The sequence below is a fragment of the Entamoeba invadens genome, assembly GCF_000330505.1.
Source record: "Entamoeba invadens IP1 unplaced genomic scaffold scaff_1105074724957, whole genome shotgun sequence".
In the NCBI taxonomy this organism is placed as follows: Eukaryota; Evosea; order Mastigamoebida; family Endamoebidae; genus Entamoeba; species Entamoeba invadens.
In genome coordinates this window covers 159,705-183,490 of record NW_004191594.1, presented here as the reverse complement: position 1 = coordinate 183,490, position 23,786 = coordinate 159,705, and the positions used below count along the sequence as shown (strand labels likewise).

General features: G+C 33.2%; 11 protein-coding genes across 11 annotated transcripts; 5 read left to right on the top strand and 6 right to left on the bottom strand.

Moving 5' to 3' along the window:
* Window positions 1–150: 150 nt before the first annotated feature.
* Window positions 151–936, bottom strand: EIN_376180 (hypothetical protein; the record flags this gene model as incomplete). Its single annotated transcript, XM_004182771.1, has 1 exon — window positions 151–936. The coding sequence occupies one exon, from the start codon at window positions 934–936 to the stop codon at window positions 151–153; it is 786 nt and encodes a 261-aa protein (XP_004182819.1).
* A 3,406-nt stretch (window positions 937–4,342) lies between these two features.
* EIN_376170 (hypothetical protein) lies at window positions 4,343–5,242 on the top strand (the record flags this gene model as incomplete). The annotated part of the gene is made up of 1 exon (XM_004182770.1): window positions 4,343–5,242. The coding sequence occupies one exon, from the start codon at window positions 4,343–4,345 to the stop codon at window positions 5,240–5,242; it is 900 nt and encodes a 299-aa protein (XP_004182818.1).
* An 84-nt stretch (window positions 5,243–5,326) lies between these two features.
* EIN_376160 (hypothetical protein) lies at window positions 5,327–5,884 on the bottom strand (the record flags this gene model as incomplete). The annotated part of the gene is made up of 1 exon (XM_004182769.1): window positions 5,327–5,884. The coding sequence occupies one exon, from the start codon at window positions 5,882–5,884 to the stop codon at window positions 5,327–5,329; it is 558 nt and encodes a 185-aa protein (XP_004182817.1).
* A 2,406-nt stretch (window positions 5,885–8,290) lies between these two features.
* On the top strand, window positions 8,291–10,510 carry EIN_376150 (Rho/RAC guanine nucleotide exchange factor, putative; the record flags this gene model as incomplete). Its single annotated transcript, XM_004182768.1, has 1 exon — window positions 8,291–10,510. The coding sequence occupies one exon, from the start codon at window positions 8,291–8,293 to the stop codon at window positions 10,508–10,510; it is 2,220 nt and encodes a 739-aa protein (XP_004182816.1).
* A 300-nt stretch (window positions 10,511–10,810) lies between these two features.
* On the top strand, window positions 10,811–12,652 carry EIN_376140 (hypothetical protein; the record flags this gene model as incomplete). The annotated part of the gene is made up of 2 exons (XM_004182767.1): window positions 10,811–10,843; window positions 10,895–12,652. The coding sequence occupies 2 exons, from the start codon at window positions 10,811–10,813 to the stop codon at window positions 12,650–12,652; spliced, it is 1,791 nt and encodes a 596-aa protein (XP_004182815.1).
* Window positions 12,653–12,796: 144 nt separating this feature from the next.
* EIN_376130 (hypothetical protein) lies at window positions 12,797–13,366 on the bottom strand (the record flags this gene model as incomplete). The annotated part of the gene is made up of 1 exon (XM_004182766.1): window positions 12,797–13,366. The coding sequence occupies one exon, from the start codon at window positions 13,364–13,366 to the stop codon at window positions 12,797–12,799; it is 570 nt and encodes a 189-aa protein (XP_004182814.1).
* Window positions 13,367–13,562: 196 nt separating this feature from the next.
* Window positions 13,563–15,182, bottom strand: EIN_376120 (hypothetical protein; the record flags this gene model as incomplete). The annotated part of the gene is made up of 2 exons (XM_004182765.1): window positions 13,563–14,488; window positions 14,555–15,182. The coding sequence occupies 2 exons, from the start codon at window positions 15,180–15,182 to the stop codon at window positions 13,563–13,565; spliced, it is 1,554 nt and encodes a 517-aa protein (XP_004182813.1).
* A 796-nt stretch (window positions 15,183–15,978) lies between these two features.
* On the bottom strand, window positions 15,979–17,561 carry EIN_376110 (hypothetical protein; the record flags this gene model as incomplete). Its single annotated transcript, XM_004182764.1, has 2 exons — window positions 15,979–17,018; window positions 17,081–17,561. 2 exons carry the CDS (start codon window positions 17,559–17,561, stop codon window positions 15,979–15,981), a joined length of 1,521 nt encoding a protein of 506 aa, XP_004182812.1.
* Window positions 17,562–18,244: 683 nt separating this feature from the next.
* Window positions 18,245–20,132, top strand: EIN_376100 (ariadne RING finger, putative; the record flags this gene model as incomplete). The annotated part of the gene is made up of 2 exons (XM_004182763.1): window positions 18,245–18,296; window positions 18,355–20,132. The coding sequence occupies 2 exons, from the start codon at window positions 18,245–18,247 to the stop codon at window positions 20,130–20,132; spliced, it is 1,830 nt and encodes a 609-aa protein (XP_004182811.1).
* A 361-nt stretch (window positions 20,133–20,493) lies between these two features.
* Window positions 20,494–23,408, top strand: EIN_376090 (hypothetical protein; the record flags this gene model as incomplete). The annotated part of the gene is made up of 3 exons (XM_004182762.1): window positions 20,494–21,137; window positions 21,215–23,186; window positions 23,253–23,408. The coding sequence occupies 3 exons, from the start codon at window positions 20,494–20,496 to the stop codon at window positions 23,406–23,408; spliced, it is 2,772 nt and encodes a 923-aa protein (XP_004182810.1).
* Window positions 23,409–23,482: 74 nt separating this feature from the next.
* On the bottom strand, window positions 23,483–23,784 carry EIN_376080 (hypothetical protein; the record flags this gene model as incomplete). The annotated part of the gene is made up of 2 exons (XM_004182761.1): window positions 23,483–23,671; window positions 23,773–23,784. Coding segments are annotated over 2 exons (201 nt in total), but the record flags the coding sequence as incomplete, so codon positions are not given.
* Between the last annotated feature and the right edge of the window lie 2 nt (window positions 23,785–23,786).

Here is a 23,786-nt window from a genome sequence, read left to right as displayed (position 1 = left end):
TCAAATCGAACTATTTGTTGCATCGAAAAACTTTGATGTATTCATTGGAACTGAAAAAAATTTAAAGTTTGGATGAGAGCAAAAACTCTTATTTCTTGGAAATGGTGTAAATTGAAATAAATGAAGTGAATTACTTAAAGATGAAATTCTTTACTTCTTTTCTTCAGCAGCTTTCTCGGCTTCTTTTTCAGCTTTCTTAGCCTCTTTCTCTGCCTTCTTTTCAGCCTTTTCAGCTTCTTTTTCAGCTTCTTTTTCAGCCTCTTTTTCGGCTTTCTTTTGTTCTTTTTCAGCTTCTTTCTCGGCTTCCTTTGCAGCTTTTTTCTGTTCCTTCTCAACTTTTTCAGCGGCTTCTTTCATTATTTTTTCTTCAGCCTTGCTTTGTTCCTTTTCTTTAATCTCTTCCTTCTTTTCTTGGACTTTGGCTTCAACCTTTTCCTTGATCTTATCAGAAACATCGTAGTCTTGAAGTGAAGCATGAGCAACAACTACAATCACTGCAATCAACAAGAAGACAATATAAACACCTGGGGCTCCGAACATCAAAGCAAACAAAGTGAAGACGACGCCAACAAGTGTTGGGATATAGCAGATCTTAATATCAAATTTGTCCATATAGTCTTTCACATACTTTTCAATATACTTTGGCCACGCGAAGACAAGTCCGGCATAAACTGCGACAAGTAACAACAACATAACTACGTGAACACATAAAGCGCCAATGGAGATCAACAATCCAGTGACAAACATATAGAATTCGCCATACTTCTTAATGTTATCCTTCATAGCTTTTTTGGCATCATTAAGGTCTTTTGGTACTTTAAATGGTGGATGAATAGCATCTACAGCTTGTTTCTGAACTTTTTCAGCAAATGGCTTGATTGGGCATTCTTTGGCTCCGAGTGGGCAAGACATGGTGGTTTGGTTTTCAAAGTTCATTTCACCTTATATTGCATTGATTTGTGTGGTGGCAAGACGTGGTTCTTCTAAAGGTCGAAGCGCCATTTTGGGACGACTTATAAAGTCCAGTCTTTTCGTTTCGATGTTTATTTCATAGACGGTTATCCACTCAATTTCCGGGAAGTGAAGCAATCAAATAAGACTTTTGTTTTTGTACCTTTATAATTTATAATTAGGGAGTAAGTTTTGTATTTCTTTTTTGGTCGATTCAATTCAATTACTTTAAGTATTATTTTTGAACCCACGTCGTTTGCTGTAAATTGGACTATCATTCTTTCTTTTTGAAGTGGAAACATCTGTAAATTAATGCCTTACAAGTTTGAGTCTTGGAAATGATTTTTAAATACAAAAAGAAATTGAAATACTACTTAAATAATATAATTAAATGTATTATTATATATAGTATCAGTTTTCAATCAAAGAACGATATTATGTTATTTAGTGAGATTGTTTAGCAATAATTAAAAAATGAAAATATTTCCAAAACATAATAGTAAAAATAACCAAAAATAAACTACTTTACTAAACTAAGAAATTATGCGATGTAATATAAATATTATGATCGGAATTTGAGTGATCTGAAATATGTGGCCAACTATAAGGCCAAAAGGACAGGAATCTCAAAAATCCACCATGATTTAAAAATATTAATTTCAAATAATAGTATAGTAACAGTTTAGAGAAGTAATGCTGTGAAGTAAAAGTATGATAAAGATCCATTCTTGTTATTTATATTGACATTCATCAAGTCTGTTGTATTATAATAATGAATGATTGGTTGAGAAACAACAAATATGCCACATGCATATGGACTTTATTATGGTTTCAATTTTATTTAAAATTATGATATATGAGATGATAAATTTAATAACTAATTTACTTCGATATTGTAGATAACTCTTCAATAAGAAACATTTAATGAAACACTTTCGGTTTTGTTGTTCTCTTGTTTTTTATTTTTTATTTCACTATTTTTAAATGTTAAAATATGATTTATTTCGAATTTATTTATGAACAATTGTCCCGATGAAATAGCGAACAATTGTTGTTAGTTGATGTATTATTTGTAAAACAAACATGGTTGGTATTATTAATATATAAACAATCTGATCAATAACTAAAAGCACTTATTTGTAACTGGTTTTAGTAACAAATCATTGATTCTTTTATTTTAAAACTAAGCGAATGTTACAAATTCAGTCAAATTGGAAACCCTCTCGTTATTTATTCGTTTCTTTGTCCGTCCACATATAAATTTTATGGTAAAATTAAAGCATAACTTTGATCTAACTTGAAAAATAAACACTGCATATTTCAAAAAATGAAGGCAAAATACAACTGATGATGAAAATGTACCATACTCATGATTAATTTGAACGACTATTAATAGTACACGTTTTTTGCAACAAATTAAAACCCAAAATAGTTATAATTCTATTTTTACAAAACTTATATGGCAATTCTATTTTCGTACAAATAATAATAATTTAATGTAAAAATTGGTTAATGAAATTATAATAATAAAATTATTAATTTATTAAAAAAACAAATGTTTAAAATATAAAAATAATGTAAACTAAAGCAATTATTAGTTTTTATCATCAAATTTTGCCTTGTTTTAAAAAAAGTTTGTTTTATTATTTTAAAAAAAACAAAAGTATTGTTTTCGTAAGTTGGCGAAAAAAAGGAAAGTAAAACAAAATTATATTTTTAAATAATATCTATTTTGAGGTAAACAATTTAAGAATTTCAACTTACTATATAACAATTAATAATTTAATTATTAATAATGTACTACTCTTACAGACCAATAACAAAACAAAACAATTTCCAAATTCAAAAATAGAGACTTGGAAATGAGCCGAAGTGATTTCAAATGTTTATCAGTTAATTTATTAAACCAATTTGTTTTGAACATTAAGACGAAGTATTTTTTCATTAAATAATAAACGAAGATTTGGGAATACAAAACGTTTTTGCGACGAAAAAACCACCAATCTATATAGAAGACGTTTTTGACTGTTTTTTGTTTTTTTTATCCGTCTGGTTCTAAAAACGTTTTTAAGTTAAGCTAAATTTACACCAACAGTTTGCTAGTTTTGGGTTCATTTATTTTTTTAAAATACACAAAAAATCATGCAAATCGACGGGATATTAGCGGAACACTTCTATACTCAAATTGGGGTTTTCTACCCCCGAAAACTTGCGAGAAACGATCGGTAATACAACTTGCTTTTTCCAAAAAAAAAGATTTTTGATCTACCCCAGAGTCTTTTTTCATCGAATAAATCCGCCAAATTGTGTGTAAAGTTACACAACTCCTTTAATTCATAAGAGGTAAGTTTATTATTTTAGTTTAAATAGTAATCAAAAAACGGGACATTTGGGAGTACACCAATTAATGGCAAAACTGGTTTTCGCAAACACCCAAAACTCTTTTTTCTATTTTCGAAATAGAATTACAACTTCTAAAAATACAACACACAATTCCCGTTTTGATACCAATTTTTTGACTTATTAAAATTGTTTTTTTTTACCAGAAGAAAAGCGATGTATGAAATTCTGTTATTTATGCTTTGTACTAAGTTTTCTATTCAATGCAAACAATGCAAACATACTACCCAATTTACTTCAACCACATCAATTCGTACCACTCAGACATCGTCCCAAGAAGTGTGTCTACAACTTTTCAACAACAAAACACTCAATACGAATGCTCGAGAACTCCTCTGTCTTTCGATAGTATTTCGCAATGGTCAAATGAAAACGATGTTCAGTATTACAACCACCAGAGACTTACTCAAAACAACTTGAAGTGCTCGACTATCTCGTTCCTCACTTCAAGCAATAAGGAGTCAAGAATAAATGACTGGATTCATGTCAATGAATCAAATAAGGCGGAGTATCCACACCCTTCTCTTCTCAATTAAGGGTAGTGTCTGTCTGTATATTTATTTGTAATGTGTGTTAATTATGGTTTTCAAATCATTAATATTTTTCTATAAATTTTTATATTAAATTAATAATTTGTTTATAATAATTAATTATATCATTGTTTAAACTATTTTAATTAATATATTTTCTAATGTTTTATTATAATATTCATTTTTTTTCATAAAAAAATTTTAAAACTAAAATAATTATACAAGCTCCAAATTATATATTATTATTATAATAATAATAACATAAGAATTAATATATTAATTAAATCAATAATTCTAACTTAAAATTATTGATTTAATTAATAATAAATTAATAATTAATTAATAATTCTAAGTTAACCATTTCATAAATAATAAAAATTAACAATATTATAATTTGAAAATTACTTAATGATAATGGATTTTTGATAAATTTTATCACAAAACGAAATGAAAAAGCCAGAATGGAAGCGTGGTTAATCAAACAAGTAACTCCTCTTTTTATTTTTGCGACATCACTCGATGAAAAATATCAAACCGATTCACACGAAACATTTCAATCACATTTTGACAAAGTTTTCACTTCCGTTAAAAACAAAGAAATCCGACTTTTTGCGGATTTGTTTTACGCACTTTCAATCCCTCTGCCAAAAAGTGAAATTGACAATTTCAAAAATTTGATTTTGACGTTAGACCTTCCGGATCTCGCAAAGATCTCGGAATTCTCAAATTTCTTCACTCAACTTGCGCTTCTTGATCCCGAAGACAAATTAGCCGCCGAGAAGTATCTGTGTCACATCAACCCAACTCGAAATCCTCGAGAAATTCGAAAAATCGCGGAAATCTCGTTTCGACTCGGAGACCCCAATCTCGTCGTATTCAATGACATCGTCGACAAAGTTCTTATCGAAAAACCATCACAACACGTCATCGAGAAATTTGGGGGCGACGGGTTCGCAATATTCACCGGAGAGGACGAGTCGGGAAGATGGAGAAGCGATGGAAATATCGAAATCGACTTCGAAAAAAACGAAAAAGTCGATTTTGTCAAAAAAAAAGAAAAAGAAGAAAAAAAAGTGGAAAATTTAAAAAGCGAAAAAACGCCAAAACTACAAAGTTCGGAAGAGGAAAAAAAATCACCAAAAAAAGTTACAAGAAAATCAGACGAAATAAACGAAAAACATAAGAGGCGGAACGAGATCGAGAAAATGAAAGAAAATGAGATAAACACACTACAGCCACAAAGACTCCAAGTTATTTCCAAGTCAATCACAGCAAAAATTGAGAAGGGGTGGCGGATCGAGAACACAGAAGAGGCGAAAATTTATTTGCAAAGAGCAAGAGAAATAATCTCTTCCTTGTAATAATTTACTAGTGGTGGAGATCATTTTAGAAATTGGATAAAATTGAAATAACAGGAAGTGGATTAATAACACCAAAGTACAGAATCAGAAGCCAAGAATTTGTTGAAGGGATTGGTCATTCTTTTGAAGAAGAAGTTCGCTCTCGTACGTAAACAGCTGCGTGATGAACTCGTTTATTTTACACCCCTTTTTAATAATATCTAGAGTGTTGTATTTGTCTTTGATGTAATAAGTGTGTTTGTCAACGTGCGCATTGTTCTCAGTGGAAGAGAACGAGAAGTCCTTCATCTCTATCGCATCGACCATCAAGTGTAGTGTTTCAATCACTTTATTCCGCTCAAACCGCCGTTGTACGGTCGATACTTTCATCCCAGAAGAGATGTCCGACTGAAAAATCTCGTTGCATCTATTCTCGACATACTCAGCAAGTTGGATCTCGTCATACTCCGTCGAAATAGAAACGATACGGAAAAATGGGTGTGCTATGGTTTTGGCAAGCTCTGGCTTCTCTATGCGAAGGTCGTAAAACTTATTAAGAACGCCAATATACACGCCTTGATAAAAGGCATCGTCCTCACTGTTTCTCTTCCGATGAGAAGAATTATATTCGTTTCGTTCTTTTGTGTTGCTCCGGCCTTGCATCTAAATACTTTTCAAGTATTTTTGTTCAAAAAATGTTATTTATAATATGTTATTTCAGGCTCTTTTACTTTTTACTTCAAGAGTGCAATTCACAATAAAAATTGATTTTTAAAACAATTATTGAAAAGAGTAAAGAAGAGGCTTTAAGCTTTTACCACTGTCACTTTAATTAAACATATTTATACCTTAATGTTGTTCTATTAAATAATTTAAACAAACACATAATGTGTATTCAAATAATTATTTTGGTGTTCTTAATAATACTTTTAAATTGTTTTTAATTAAATTGAGCTAATGTAATAAATAATTGATTATTATTATTATTATTATTATTATTATTATTATTATTATTATTATTATTATTATTATTATTATTATTATTATTATTATTATTATTATTATTATTATTATTATTATTATAATTAATTCAAAATATCGACTAAATTGTGTAACAAGAGTCAAAATATTAAACAATTTCTAACAACATTCAAAAGATTTAACTTTTTTTAATAATAAATCTATAATTTGTATTTTCAAACACCAATAAGAATTTTTGCTTGTTATTTAAAGCTTTGCAAAAATTATTTATAAATAGAAAAAAATATTCAAATTATTTTTTATATTGAAAAATAATACTGATTTAATTGTCATCAAAAATGTTATTGTTGCATTAATACACAATAACATTAATATTAACATTATAATTAAAATAATGAGTAATAAACTTCGGCGGTTTTGTTGATTATTATTTTCTGTTATCACATTTTACTTTAATATCCCGTTATTATGTCATAAAAATCTTGTAATGTAATTAATAAATAATGACGTGTGCCTTAATCAAAATGGTGAGTAATTATTTAATATTGAACCAATCGTTTTAAACTAATTTAAATAAAAATTCAAACACGCAAATTTGTTATTTTTTCTTGAAACCCATTTAATTTTTATTTTTTTACATATTCATCTTTTTATTATTTTATCGGAAAACGAAACTTATTAATGCAACTGAAAATAACAAATCATACCGATAAAATTGACTTTTAGGGGAAAAAAGTTATAATAATTAAATAAACCCGAAATGTCAAAAATGGCGGAAGAAAAAACAACATTAGTCGTCATTGTGTTCGGAGATTTAGGTCAATTCATCCATAAAAAAAGAAAACTAAAAGTAATAATAAAAAGTTGTTAAACCCCGATATAATACAAAAAGAAACGACAAATAGCCGCAAATGACCCAAAAATATTTTTATTAATTTCATCCTGTGAATTTTATGTGTTACAAAAATTTTCATATTTATAATCCACCGCTTTTTATCGTGTTATCACTCCTCGAAACTCAAGGCAATTTTTATTTTTGCCGAATTATAAAGAGAAAGAAGGCTAACTTATGCAAAATCATTCTAATAAAAAGAAAACTCTTATTAAGAGTCAATACCAAATATAAGTCTTCTTTTCATTTTTTTCATTCGCTAAATTTTCTTATTTAAATGAATTGAGTTCTTAACTTATTATGCAACAAACAGCACTTTTAAACACACCATTCTTTTTAACAGACTACAAGTGTGTAACGCACTCCGCTAACAACTCAGACGTCGTCGAAAGCTCTCTCATCGAAAAGACCAAAAAGTGTAGTGAAAAAAAACCACGCAAAAATAACGACAAAAAAAGACTGACAAAAAGTAACCTAAAAAACTTTAACATCCTTTCACCACACCAAAAGATAGAGAGAGTTTCTCAATGGACAAAAACATTGAATGACACTTGTTTATATCCAGACCCTTCTTCTCTCTAATTTGTGTGTTATGTTTGTATTATTACAATATATCCTGTCAAATCCATTAAATGACGGAGGATTGGTTCCTTCTTATACTAACTCAATTGTAGTGTTTTCGTTATAATATTCACACATTTTTATGTGTTTATCTACTCACAAGTCATGTTACAAACATCAGCCAATTACTCATTATAATTTAGTATAATATAGTATTAAAAGCTATTTAAATATTAAAAACACAACGTTTGAGCATTGCATTTGTATTTTTAATTATACAAAATTCTAAACACACCTTTTGAGTTTGTTAATGGTTCTTTTTAATATAATAAATGGTTCAGTAAAATATACCCCATTAATATTTCGAATGGCGCTCTTTAAAATAGCATCACTATTTTTCTTTAATTATAGATTCAAGATATTAGTAATTAATAATTGTTAATTAATTCAATGAATTATTTTTCTTTTTTTAAAGAACCAACAAAATACTTTCAAATTTCTAAATACAAAGCAAATTGGAACAATAAATAACTAATAAAATACTAAAAAGATAAACTATTTATATCGCCGTGTTATTCCTCTCTCAAACCCAATTTTTTAACTTATTAATTCTTCGACAATTCACTTGCATTCGAATGAGTGCCTACATTGTCCTTGCATCGTTTGCAGAGAAAATTTCGTTTCCAGTTTCGTTGATCAGTTCAGACAGATTTAAACAGACCTCACTTTACTCCATCCTCTCCAAATACCAAAACATTCTTGTGAACACAAACGTCGAGTACTTGGTTGGGTCTTATGAGTTCAAGGAAATCAAAATCCTAGTGAAGTATGCACAAAACTACCCCCTCACATTTTGTTATAACCAAACACCGAAACACAAAGTGTATGAAAGAGCTGCAGTATTGTTAAAACACGGTGTTCCATTAAGTTGTGTCTTATCGTACTTCCAAATTGATCAACAAATCGACTTTTTAAAGGTTTTATTTGTCTCAATGAATTCTAGTGTTCTTACACGTGTTGTTCAAAACACCCTTTCAGTGAATGAACAAGCAATAATTCATGACACTATTCAACAACTTTTACTTGGAAAAGTCGACGACGATTACAGAAGACAGAGCGTCATCGAACAACTCCGTCTCTGGACAAAAGATACTAAAGGACGTGTAGTTGGGTATCTCAAGACCAATTTTCTTGGAACAGTGCCAATCAGAAAACACACCACGCGGATCAAGTCGTACAGTTGTGGATTATCATTGAAAAAAGAAGACCCCGTCGCCGACTCTTTCTTTCAAGAAGAAAATGAAACAAATGGAAGTGTTCAAAGTATTACCTCTGCTCTTACACATGAAGCTCGTCAAGAAGAGAACATCAGTGAAAAGGAGATAGAAAAGAATTTTAAGAGGTATTCTATTGTTGAAAACGTTCAAGTGTTCGACGAGAAAAGAAAGAAGAGAAGAAGTTATAGAGAGAAGGGTGTCAATGTTTCAAAAGTCCTTTCATTCTCTTCGGAGAGTAAAAATGAGAATAAGGAAACAAACTCCGACGATAGCGTCAGTCACCCGGAGAATGAGAGAACTTGTATTGCAAGTGATGAAAATTTTCTAGGAAAATTTTGTTGCAACGTGAGTGAACGAAAACGAGCAAGTAGTCTTTCCATAAAGCGAAATCTCTATTTAGAAGACGGGACAAAAACGAGTCCTGAGAAGTCACCGAAGCAGATGTTATTCAGACAGACGTGTGATTCGACTTTACAAGATCAAGTGACGCAATTCAGAATATGTCAAATGCAAAGAGTGATTCGTGGGTTTCTGACAAGACGCGTGTGCACATTTAAAATGATTTCCAAGCGCAAGAAAGTGTTTAACGAGATGGCTCAAACAGAAGAAACTCTCTACAAGACCATGCAGTTGTTGGTAAAGTACTTCAAAAGGCCATTAGAAACTATGGCATACACTTCCACTGAAAAGGGGGGTCGGCAAGATAATGAAAAGGGCTTAGAAATCTTAGGGATAACCGCCCCCACACAAGAGAATGTTGATCGGATCTTTAACCCTTCTTTCCAAAGTGTCTGTGAAAACTGTTTAATAGTGAAAGACAAATTGAATCGGTGTTTACACACTTTTAAAGCTGAGAGTATGTGTGGGAATTCACTGTTAGACTGTTTCACTCATGTGATACCATTACTGCAATATACTATACACTACAACTACTCTCTTAAAGTCTGGAAACAACTCTCTACAAAGAACCCACTTGTTATCGAACTGGTCAAAACTAATAAAATGCAACAAGAATTGGAACACCAAGTACTCGAACAATTGTTGATTCAACCAGTTCAACGTGTGATGAGATACCCTATCTTAATCTCTGAATTAATTAAAACTACACCAAACAAACACCCAGACATCGTCGTATTAAATAAAGCTTATAGAAAGTATCACACGTTCTCTAAAGTAGTCGACGAACGCGCAACAGCACGAGACAACTTGTACGTGGAATTTGAAAAAAGAAATCTTCTGGAGTTCTTTACATCTAACAGAGTCTTGTTTTTTAAAGGAGACGTCGACTTGGGTGAGAAAACAAGTGGCGTTGTATTGATAGTCAACGATTTGATTCTTGTCATCAACGTACAAACCAATAAAGTATTTAAAACATTTGAAATTGATGACCAAGTCATATCTTCACCTGAAAAGAATACCGTCGTCATCAAGAATTTGTCAAGTTGCGCAGTCTTCAGAGCATCTTTTATCACCAATGAATACGCCGAAAAGTGTTCTAAAGTCATTCAAAAGATAGTGGACGAAAAATGGTATGTTCTTAACAACATAAATCCTCTCTTCTACATATCAAAGTACTAATTCCTTCGCACTGTTTATTCAATTATTTCGTTGTAATTGTATGGCATCTAATTATAGTTATATAATAGTTTCTTTATTAACAAATAATAATTCATTTTCTAAATACAAATACCAGTTTAAAATACAATATTGATAATACAATAAAACTATTTTATTATCATAGAATAGTATTCTATTCAATACTAATAAAATACCACTAAAACTGTTGAATTAATTATATAAGTTTAATTATAATAATAATAATTATACTTTATCTTTAAGGAAAAGAAACTAGTTAAATGTATTAAAGCAACACGATTGATGGAAGAAATCAATAAACGGATAGTTAAGCGAGTTTGTTCTCTTTGAAATAGATTGATGTGACAAACAAAGACTCACACGAAGATGACAAGAACGTTGTACGCGGAGGAATATGAATTCATTGTATTGAAACGTGACGAACCCCTCCACCCCGAAGTTATCGTCACACAACAAATGCTCGATGCGCTCCGGCCATCAAAGTACCCGACCAAATCAGCTAAACGGGTGCGTATGATAGTACGTGAAGACATAGAAGAACGGGAGGAGTTTAATGGTTTCGATCGCATCACTGTGAAAAATTCAGTTGCGAATGAAAAAGTCGAGAAAAATGACACAAAGAATATGACCAAAAGGTTAAGAATGGAAAAAGAAGAAGAAAACACGTCCCACGACTTTACGAAGTATTTTGAAGTGAATAAACCAAACAAATTGATGGAGGTGGAGAGTCAACAACAGAACGAAACAACCGGAGAAAACGAGAACGGAGATGATGAACCCAAACTTGCCCTCCGAGAGGTGAGAAAGAAACGGATGGACGAGGAACAAAAGAGAAAGGATATTGCAGATATAGTCAAAGAAGCGTGTCCAACACTCTTTAGCGAGAAAATTTTGTTCACGCCACAAGACTCGATGTCGGAAGAGTCTGCGAATGACGACACGCAGTTCTTGGAATATAAAAACAATTTAAATTACATGTCAACGTCGGACGACACTGAATTGGAATATTTCGACGACGGAAAGAGCGACACCGAGATATTCACCGATGACAGTGAAAGCGACGAGGAACCTGAAAACTCGATTGTTAAAGTAGTCAAAGTAGACAAAGTTGTTAAAAAAGCCCGACGGCCAAGATTACCTCGAAAACTTCAGAAAGTCGAAACCCTCAACTTTGGGAAAGGCGAAAAAGCCAAATTGGTTGGAAAGAAGAAGAAAGTGGTGGACAACGAGCGACTCCGTTTGATGGAAATTAAGCAACGAATATTGAACGATAGTGTGAATGATGCCAACAAACATGTCAATGATTCGATGACTGTTTCACAGAAAGTTCATTACAAGATACCTCGGAAGCCTCAGCCTGTAGTGTTAATCGAAGAAGACCCCAAAGAAGACAAACGACCCTGTCAAAGCATTTACAGTGGGTACAGAACACAATTTTGGAACGCCAATTATAACAGTGGGTACATCGAAGACTTACCACCTAAGAGATTGATTACGACAAACACGGATTTTGGGGATGACAATTTTCAGAATGCATTCATAGAGGATTTTAGTAAGAACTCTCAAGTCGAGTCGACTGTTATAAGGAATGAAAGTCGTGTGATCGTTGAAGAAGAAGAGACGACTAAAATAGATACTAATTTGGACGCAGCTTGTATCCACTCGGACAAAACATCGGGGAAGAACTCATCGAATGGAGAGAAGGGCGATGTGGAGGAGACTTTGAATGTTTGTTTTGACTTGAACACCGACTTAGATTTGAATAAGGAAGATAACAGTGGGATATCTATTGAAGAGTGTGAACATCATGAAGAACAAGCACAAGAAAAGCCTGAAGAGTATGGAACAATACTAATGGAAGTGGAGAAGCCTGATGAAGTAAAACAAACACAACGGTCGACAGTGAAGACACTCTTTGAAGAAGCCCAGAACGCACAAGACACATATCGAAGGAGTGCCTTTGTAAGATATATCACCGCACCCAAGAGAAGTGTCATTGAGCCACAAAAACCTTTTGTGGCTAACACTCAACAAACTGAACACCAAGTCAACACTCTTTCGCGCGAAACCCAGAGACTGGAGATGCTCAAAAAAAGAAAGAACTTGCAACGGTCTTATTTTTGAGAAGTTCTTTGTATTATATATTAACTATTTTGTACCATTATACAGATCTATCTATATATATTATACAATATAATATATATTATATTATACAGTTGTATTATCACAGACAGACAGACTACTTGATGTTAAAATAGTAAAAATTAATCAATAAGAGGCAATGAGTTCTTCTTTTATACCGGCAACATCTGCTTGGAGTTTGTCAATAAAGATTTGGAACTGCGAGCAGATTGCATCGACCTTTTCGCCTTTTTCTTTGGAAAGATTGATAGTGTAAAGTGCGGACATAAGCGCTCGCAAATATTTGTAGTCTGAAAGCTTTGAAGATGTGAGAAACAACTTTTTGGCTTTGGTCATGTCGTTCAGCTTCAAAGCCACTTCTCCAGCAAATTGCCAGAGATAGAAGTTGGTTGGTTCGAGTAATAAAGCCTCGTCGAGTTCTTCTGAAGCCTCGTCGTATCTCTCTGTATTACACAGAAGTTGAGCGAGTTGGACGTGTGCCTGTGCTTCGATGAACATTTCGTTGTATTTGAATAAGAGTTTGATAGCGGAGGAGGTGTCGCCCTCTTTGATACGCAGTGAGATCAATCGTTGTATACCAAATTGATTAGCCGGTTCTTTGTTCAACAGTGTAATGATTGCTTTTTGGATTTCCTCATTATTACCAGACTTCTCTGCTAGTAAAATTGCCTCCATCCTTTTCCTTTTCCAGTTCATTTACTTTTTCAAAGGAAAAGCATTTACTATATTTTTTAATATTCAAATCTATTTATTTAACTAGTCGTCCTCTAGGCTCTATTTGAATAAAATAGAACGTTAAACTAATATACTATAGTATTTTTATTATTAAAGTATGGTTTGAGTAACCCTTAATGAATGAAAAGATGGTGAAAGAAGTGTCATAATAATTTGATTACTGGAATTCAAAGAACGCATTAACCAAATCACCCTTTGTCTTCTTGAGTGCGGCGTACGCCTTTTCGTGTGTTGTGTTGGCTTGTGCCATTAAAACAGAGACATCTGCCTCGACTGGTGTATAGCCATTATCTTCTTCTGCATTTGTAGTAGAAGATTCAGTCTTCTCAGTCTGTGGTACTTCATGGTGATCGATGTCTGCAGCTTGTTTCTCAGCCATATCTCTCTGAAGTTGTTCGAAGAGTCTTCGTGTTTTCTCATCAACAATTTCGTTTCTTGGTTCTCCATAAACGACATACTGCTCTGAGCCGGGCAATTTGAAAACTGCTGGGCTGTGAATCACAAACTTCGCATCAGCACGTTTCATCGAAAATTCAATGACATTCAGAACTTCGACAAGTCCAACTTTCTCTAATGCCTTACGCGCTTTCTTTTCTCCTTTAGACATGATGCGTTGAGTTGGAATTTCATCTTCTTTTGTTTCTTCTTTATGTTCTTCTTCTCTTTGAACTTCTTCTTGTTGCGTCTCAGATTTTGGTTCTTCGACTTGTTTATCTGCTTCGGCGGCTTTCTCTTCTTTTAACTTTTGCTCACCAGCTTCTTTTTCCTCTTGAGCCTTCTTCTCAGTAGCTTCTTTGGCCAATTTTTCTTGTTCAGCTTTTTCAGCAGCTTCCTTCTCTGCGTTTTCTTTTGCTAATTTCTCAGCCGCTTCTTTTTCCTCTTGAGCCTTCTTCTCAATAGCCTCTTTTTCTTGTTTTGCTTTTTCAGCAGCTTCTTTCTCCTCTTTTGCTTTCTTTTCGGCTTCAACTTTCTCGGCGGCTTCTTTTTCAGCTTTTTCTTGTACTAATTTTTCCTCTTGAGCTTTTTTGTCTGCGGCTTCTTTTTCGGCCTGTTCTTTGGCTAATTTTTCAGCAGCCTCTTTCTCTGTTTGTAAATAAAATTTTCAAATCAAACCAATATAAATGATTGTGTGCAAAATACGTAACAAACCTTTCTCTTCAGTTTCTTTTGCGAGTTTTTCAGCAGCTTCCTTTTCGGCTTTTTCTTTGGCTAATTTCTCTTCTTCAGCTGCTTTCTCTTCGGCGGCCTTCTTTTCAGCAGCCTCTTTTGCAACCTTCTCTGCTTCAGCTTTCTCAGCAGCTTCTTTTTCCTCTTTTGCTAATTTCTCTTCTTGGGTTTTCTTTTCAGCGGCTTCCTTCTCAGCAATTTCTTTTGCTCTCTTTTCTTCAGCCTCTTTTTCTTGTTTTGCTTTTTCTTCTGCTTCTTTGGCTAATTGTTCTTCAGCAGCCTTCTTTTCTTGTGCTTCTTTTTCCTCTTGTGCTTTTTTCTCTGCAGCTTCTTTTGCAACCTTCTCTGCTTCAGCTTTTTCTTGTGCTAATTTCTCTTCTTGAGCTTTTTGTTCAGCGGCTTGTTTGGCAGCTATTTCTTTTTCTTGTTGTTCCTTTGTAACCTTTTCAGCTACCTTGTCTGAGTTACTAGCTTTTGAGCCCTGTATTTGGGCACCTTTTTCTTTTCTGACTTCATCTTCGATATGAATTTCTCGGATTTTCTTTTGTTCCAAGCTTTCATATTTGTTGATCATTGATGAAATTTTGGACTTCCTCAACGAATTCGACATTTTGAATATTCAGTTCGGCCTTGTTGCAATTCATACAACTGGATGAATGCTTTTTAAACCCTTTAACTTGACTCATTTCTTATTAGTTCATTTTAGTTGTATTCTGGTTTTAGTGACCTTTTGGATTAAATTTTTCGCTTGAATAATTTCGTATAAATTTCTTTCAATTGTTATCAATACAACGGGAAATCGGGGTGTAATTGAGTATTTTATTTTCATCGTTTTTTCATGCTTTTTTTGTCACATTAATTTCGATTTTGAAAAACCCTTATTTAGCTATTGTATATAATTATATATACCATATTTTTACTAGAAATAATAAATCTGCTTACCAAGCCAAAAAACAAAAAACAACAACAATAAAAAGTTCCCCTTAGACTTGTTTTTTAAACTCAAAACCGTTTCACTGTTCAATACATACTATAATTTATAATATGAAAACCATATTTATATAAATAATAAATGTTATAATATGTTTCTTGTTAAGTGACCCCAATTATTTATTTAGTGTTTCGCTTTTTATATTTCGAAACTCCACTTAAAAAGTGCCATTTTAATCTTAACAAACAGAAGTTGTGCGATTCGTTTCTTCCACCACAACAATAAAAAAGGAAAAAATCATAAGAAAAAAACGGACAAATTGAATTATACAAAACAACGAATTGACTTTTTGAAGGCCAAAAAATTAAAAGGATCTGTAAATGAAGAAAACATCATTTGAACTGTAAAATAATGGACAAAGCAATTATGATGTATTCATTATAACAAAAAGAACGTCATGAATGTATTATAAAGGTTAATTGATTCGAAAGAAGAGTAAATCGTCCTCTCCTTTGTTCAGTCGTTCGTTGAATTCAACCATTTTCACATTTTTGTAACTCTCTTCAAATGAGCTATTCATCTGCAAGTTATAATAAACAAAGTCGTACGACATGAATGAGTTTCCCAATTTATTAATTCGAGTTGGTCGAAGTAACAAATTCATTCGCATCAAAGTGTCGTATGGCAACAAGACAAAAGAACACTCTTCTCCGTTCTTCACAAATATCTGTGGTCTAAAGATCTCTCCCATCAACTCTTCTGACACTTCTTTTAACCCCAAAAAGTTACATTCTTCTTGTTTGTTGCATTCCTTCAATAAAATGTCGTAGACGGCCTCTTTATACGTTTTAATGTACTTTGGAAATGCGTTCGGTGAAGTGACTAAATAGTACGTGTTATTCACATTGAGGTCATATGTCTTCATAAGTTTATTTCCATCGTCGAGAATAACAATTAACGCGGTTGGAGTATTCAGGGAATGGATACAAGTGATGGTTTCCTTCTCCCCACGACTATAATACTTCGCATCGTCAAACTTCATACCATAAGTGCTTTCAATATGAGTTTGACATGGATTCCAATTCTTCCTCAACCGCAAATTCGGGCAGATTTCATTCTCTTTGGTGTCCGAAAAGTTTCCTGTGAAATATGCGAGGGTGTGACCAACATCTTGTGACGGCGTTCTCACTATAAATCCACCTTGGAACACAGCAGCTTCTCCATTTGATCGAATGGAACCAAGTGATCGTATGTTGTCATTCCACCCGACCACAGAAAACGACCGAAGCCCTCGTGCAGTGAATTGGTCCAACACTTCACAGTTCTGGTTATAGCACATGTCAAACTCAAATGGATTTCCACCGACCGTGCGGATATTTTTATACGACGCGTGTGTTAAAATGATTGGGTGGAGTGGTTTGTCTTGTGGGACATTCGGGTAGTTGTTAGCTTTCATTAACGAATCCTTGACTCTACCAATGGAAAAGGTTGTTGATGGATGTGATGTGTACCCAACTGTACTGTTATAATTGTTATAATGTTGTTATAGTAAATAACATTGGATGTCAATAACAAACTTTCAACTCTCAGACTATCATTGTTGGCTTCATAGAAGGAAGCTGTATATCTAGTGTTACTCTCAGGGGGAATATTACTACTATCTAAGCGATTGTACAAATCATTTGAAGCAACAGGATCAATACGTGGATACCTCCACTTCGATTGTTCATTCACACGATTGACGGATCCTAAGAGAATACTTTCGACTACTCCCCAATCAAAGCCAGCCCACTCTGCAGGGGGCGGAAGACGATAAGAATCAAGCGTAAAGACTTTTGGCGCTAACATTAAAGTCGATTGTTGGAAGGTCTGATACGTTGACTCCATTTTTAATTTGAAAAATATAAGACTCATTAATGATACAGTAAAGGTTATTACAGCTACTATAGTCATCATTACCCATATCGACCATATCAACCACCCATCAGACTTTTGTTCCTCCTCTTCGTCATCGGGTTGACGAAGGTTTGTGTACTCGTTCATTTGGTCTTTCAACATCGAGAATGTTTGAGTGTATTTTCGAGTTTCTATCTCGTCATGTTAGTTTGGAAAATAATAGTTATAGTTTATATTAAAAATATTTATAAAATATAGTTTTTGTTTTTTATTTGGTAAATTATTTTACTAACTATTTTTTACTCTTTTTATTAACATTTTGTTGTGAAATAATATGATTGAATAATAAATTAATTCAGATAAATATTAGAAAATAAAAAATAGTTTTTAATTGTATATTTTATGATAAAATAAATTGATTCTAATACATTATTATTAGTATCAGATTAATAAATAAATAAATTCAAATAAACAATAGTTTTGAAAAAAAAATAATAATAAAATATTTTGAAAAATATTTGTTCAAAAAATATAAAAATAACAAATGAGTCATTTTGTTTAATTTCTAAAAAATCTAAACCATATATTAGTAATAAAATAATCAAAATTATAGCATATGTTTTCAACAATTTGTGAGTCAAAGATTGAACTTTAAATTTTTCAAACATGTGAAGTTTACAAAATCTATTTATTAATATATCACAGGATTTAATTGTAGAAAAAACACATTGAAATCGAGACAAAAACTATTGTTTCTTACATTAAAAAAAACAATATGTTTTTAAACAACAATTTTTGAAATGATGGATGAGGCATAACATGGAACTCGAAAACAGAAAAAAAGAATGGATGCTCAGACAAAACGTATTATCGACAGTCTTCCCCTATCAACTTACAGTTTGTAACATACATCACTTATAGTTATGAAGTATACAACCAAATAACTTACAACTAGGAAAAAAGATGAAAGAAGAGACTGAGTGTCTTGACCGAAGTGAACTTCTTAAAGTGATAGAGTCTGAGGTACAAGGAAGTACTGAGCTTTTTGATATTGTTGAGCCAATTACTTTGTCGTTGATTTATGACTTTGATTTCAAGTCTTCTCGTCTTCAAGAAAAATTCTTTGATGACGACAATTTCCTGAAGAAGTGTGGGTATTCTCAAAAGACACGAGAATGGTATGCACCTAAAGAACAATGTTTTCCCGCAGACTATACCAAATTAGCTTATAAACAATATGGGACACTATTTGTGAGTGAAGAATCCGTCAATAGTATTATGTCTCGTGGTTTCAACAAAGTCATAGCCACTGCTGCCCTTATGATGAACAACAATAATGAAGAAGATGCTTTACAACAGATCAGAATCAACCTTCACAAGCTTATTGTACTTTTAAAAAATGAACTTCAAAAATATAGGGGAAGAATTGCACCACCACTGGAAACAGCAACGGCCGCCCCTCTATTGGATTATTCTAAAGAATTTTATTATGATTTGGCCACCCGACTGCCCAGTGAAAAAGAAATAATCCAAGCTGTTTCAAACGAGAAGAACGTGCCAAAAGACATGAGGGTGTGGTTCAACCAACTTCAAAAGAGGTTTGAAGAGGAGAACACAAAGAGGGAGAAAATGCTTGAGACTTCTGGTGTGACTTGTGATGTCTGTTACGAGGACAAACTTCCAGAGGAGATGATGACAAATCGCTGTGGACATACATTTTGTGTGAATTGTATTCGCGACCACATTTTGAGTGGGATGAAAGAGTCTGGGAAGACAATAGGTAACTTGCGGTGTTTATCTGGCGGATGCAAGTGTTGTATCTGTATGGATGTTGTACGGAAATTAGTTGATGATTACACTTACTTCAAATACTGTGGATTACTCATCACCGGGTTTATAGAGAACAACAAACAAATCATCTGTAAGTACTGTAATAACAATAAATGCACTAAACTCCTTCATTTCAAAGGAGAGTACTTTGGTGGTGCTGTGACGGCGGTGTGTGACTGTGAAACTGATTTGTGTTTATTGTGTGGGAGTGACAATCACCGTCCAGCCTCTTGTGACATGTGGAAGAAGTGGACTGAGTTACTTAAGAAAGATGGATTGAATTTGAAATGGATTCGAGAGAACTCTCGACCATGTCCAAAATGTGGGACATTCATTGAAAAGAATGGAGGATGTCAATGGATGTCATGTTATAAGTGTCATTCATTCTTCTGTTGGGTGTGCATGCAAGTCACTAATGACCATCAACACAAACCTACACAGACGTGTAAGCCATACAACCCTAATAAAGAAAAAGATGCACACGATTATGTCAATGAAGAGACTTTGAATTACATTACACATTACGATCTTCAAAACGTCGGTGTCAAGCAGTCTATTGAGAGAAACCACACTATAGTAGATATCATCCGAGACAGAAAAGATATTTCATCAACACTAGCACCTTTATATGAAGCATCTTTGGTCGAAATTGATGCACACGTCATCCTGAGAAATTTGTGCGTCTATGGATGCTACCAACGATCAAAAAAGGATTTGATTGAGTTCCAGCAAACTAAGTTCCAGATGCAAGCAGAGTTACTCACAAAGAAGATCCAAATGATATTAAAAGCGGAAGTCATTAGTATCGAGATGATGAGTCAGCTCTCACAATTTGTCAAACCAATCAAAGACTCTTTTGAAAAAATCACACACTCAATCGAGGAGGAACTTGAGGATATGTAACTCACTCTTTAACTTATGTTATTTCCCTTCTTTTTCTTTTTGTTGATTATTACTAATTATTAATATATATCATAATATTTTATTATTAATTGTATCATAAATTAGTACAACTATTTATTAATAATATATTATAATATAGATAATAATTTATCTATATAAATATAATTATGTATAGTTATGAAAAACAACTAATTTTTATTTTAACAAAATAAAAAGTGTTTTTGTGAATGATGATATTAGTAACAAATAGTAATATAAATCAATATTAATAGTATATTTTAAAAAAAATTGGTAAAGTTCATTTCAGGGATGTGAATTGGAAGATCAAAGATTTTTTCTTTAAAAAAACTTGAAAAGCAAAATGCAATTACTTACAAATTATTTTCAAGCAACAAATGAGGCGATGATGAAACGGGCGGAGGCGGAATTAAAGGACTTTGTGAAGACAGAGCAGGCGTTTACATTTGCATTGGAGTTGCTCAAAAACGTCTCACAGCTCGACGAAAGGCTTGTGTGGTTTGTGACGTTTGTGTTTGAGAAGCGGATACGACGGGAGTGGTTTGAAGAAGATGTATCACTAGTCAAGAGTCTATTAGTGAGTGCAATGATAACATTGGATCAACTTAAAAAGGGGAATTTACTGAGTCAAATTGTTGAAATCTATTGTGGGACTATATTAGTGAATTACGAAACTGTTTCTCCAGTCACTGAAGTTGTTACATTGTTCAAAAACACACAAAACAGTCATCTCTTCTTCACATGTCTTTCAACCATTTTTGACATTTTTGAGAACAAAGTCACGAAGGTCAAAATACGTTTGCGTATTAAGGCTAACACGTTCATCCAATTTTCTAATGAAGGGAAGAACATAATGAGGGTCATTCTTAATAATTATCACACGGACTTTACCGGTGCTTTAAATTGCTTTGCCAAAGCATTTACAACGTTTCAATTTTATGTCTTCAGAACAATTGACTTCACTAAGATGATCCAACAAGCTTCTCTGTTTGTTATATATGAACTTACTTTCGATATAAAATATACTATTAATTACTATATTGCAAACTATATTAATCAGATAGAATGCCCGAGTTGAATGAAGTGGTGAGTGACTGTTGCGACAAAATGATATCAGCGCATGGAACTGATTTTCCGTTGTTCAATTTGCTTAAGATGTTAGAAGCAATGAGACTGCAAATTGCCAATTCTGTCAATAATGACCATTTCAACGTGAATTTTATCGTCCAGTTGATGACTCTTGTGGTGAATAGTGACCGCCAGATGAACGACTTGAATTTCAAAGCTTCAGTGAATGATGGTGTTACGAGTGTCTTGAAATTTAATGAACTCCACCACAGCGATGTGAAAATGATGAGGGAGTTACATCCCGTCTTTCCCATACTTGCAAGGTACGTCTACACAATTGGGGAGTTAGACAAGATAGAGGTGATGTGTGCGTGTATCTTAGACTCTATCTTCCACTTCAAAAATGGTCGAATGGAAGAGTTGGATTTGACAGAGGATCTGTTAAATAAACAAACGGAGTATGAACGACTCATCGACCAGTCTATGCTTTACATTGGAGGGCTGATCGAGTACAACGAGAACTGCAAATCCATATGTGAGAACTACTCGAAGAATGCAATTGAACTGATTTTAAATAGGAAGACAATAGGCATTGGCGCCATATTAGATTTCAGTACAGCAAATTCGGTGTTTCTCATGAGTCTTGCTGGGAAGAATTTGAGTCCTGAAGGGTGTACTTCATTTTTAAAGCAGGTGTTAGAGTACGGTGTTTGTGTGCAAAGTATTCAAGATGATGAATGTAAGACACTTGTTACTTCATACGCAGTACTTGTAGAGAACTTATGTGGGATGCTACGCGCAAGTACCATTGAGATGAGGAGCTCAATAGCCTCTATTATCTTTTCGATGGGGTTCAAGTGTGTGAATGTGTATATCAAAAAGGAGATATTGGAATTGGGGTTTGACGTTGTTGCGATGTGGAAGCCGGAGAGTCTGACATACAAAGTGGTGAATGATATATTCAAACAAATTCTTGGGGTTGTGGGACAATTTCCTGCACAACTCCAAGCTGAGGTGTATGGTATGGTCTTGTCTTTTGTGTTAATAGAAAACGGGAGAGAAATATCGCAGCAAGAGGTGGACTTTGGGAACCAATTACTCAATTTTCTGATCCTGCAAATCAAAGAAAAGTGCGAGAAGAATGACGAGAATGGATGTATAACGAGTATTTTGTTTATGAAAGACGTCATTTCCAAATGCGACAGTATTCGAGTTGGTTCGAGTCTTCTATTCAATTGTGTTGAACTCTTACATGTGACTTATGTGAAAGACAACTTGATGAAGATGAGTAAATACCTCAGGAATGCGTATTGCCAATTGTTTAATGAAACTATTAAAACACTTGGGAATAATTTGGCGGATGGACAATTGAGTGGAGTGGTTGATTCGTTCTTTGAGGTGTATGGAGAACACTTTGATGATGTGATAAAGAGTGGGGACAAGATCGAGTGTGAGTCGTTGTGTGTGTACATCGCCATGTTTTCGAGGTTTGTGCAATTTTCAGTGCGAAAATATGTGAATAACTTTGATGGGATGCCCATAGAGTTGTTACAAATGAGTGAGAAGGCATTCATGTTTTGTATGGACAAATTGGGGAAGTTATTGTCGTCTGATTTGTATACAACAGAAGTTGTTATAGAGTCATACACTATCCTTTTTGACTTGACAGAAATGTTTGCGGAGAAGGTTATGACTGATCAAGAGCTCGTGATGTTTGGTGTCAACATGATAGTGAAAGGAATTAAGAATGAAGATATGAGTGTTGTTAGACTTGTTGTAGAGAGAGTGGAACAATTAAACATGAAAAAAAGGATGTTCAAGTGGGACTATATTAGAAAGGCATCGACACGAATTGTGTTTACTGTATTAACAACAATGATTGAAAATCATAACAACTTTGAGGAATTGGCGAAATTACTTTTTGATTTTTCTAAAGAGCAGCCCAATGCCAAAGCGATTTTTGAAGAAGTTTGTGAATTACTTTAATATATTATAAATATATTATAAATATTATAAATATATTCTTAAAAATAGGTTTTATATACAATCAACACAGAAGAAGGTGTGCCTGAGAAAGAAAGAAACCGGATTGTTTTACTTTTCCAGAACTTGACACCAAAGAGCTTTTTGAGAACATTGAAGAATTTTGTTAATGATGTTGCGATCAATAGAAGTTTGGTGAACTGTTAGAAACGCTTGAAGGAATATTGAATCAAATTTGTACAAGTTAGTGTTATTTTGAATGAATTGGATTGGTAATAGAATTACAAAGACCAATGAGTTAGTGAGGACTGGCACTCATAGTTGAGACGAACTAGATAATTAAAAATAAGACCTACAAATGTCAAGTTGTTGACATCGTTTTTACGAGCGGATTTAATTTTCGATTCGTCAAGAAGAGAGTTCAAGTAAATGTAGTCCAACAACATTTTGTTTGGCGGGGTACTTTCAGTCTGTTTATTTGTATCTATGTCATATTCAATTCTAATAATAAGTTACTATATATAATATTATTAATTATTAGTACTTTATAATACAAGAATAAACAACAAACAAAAGAAAGTAGGA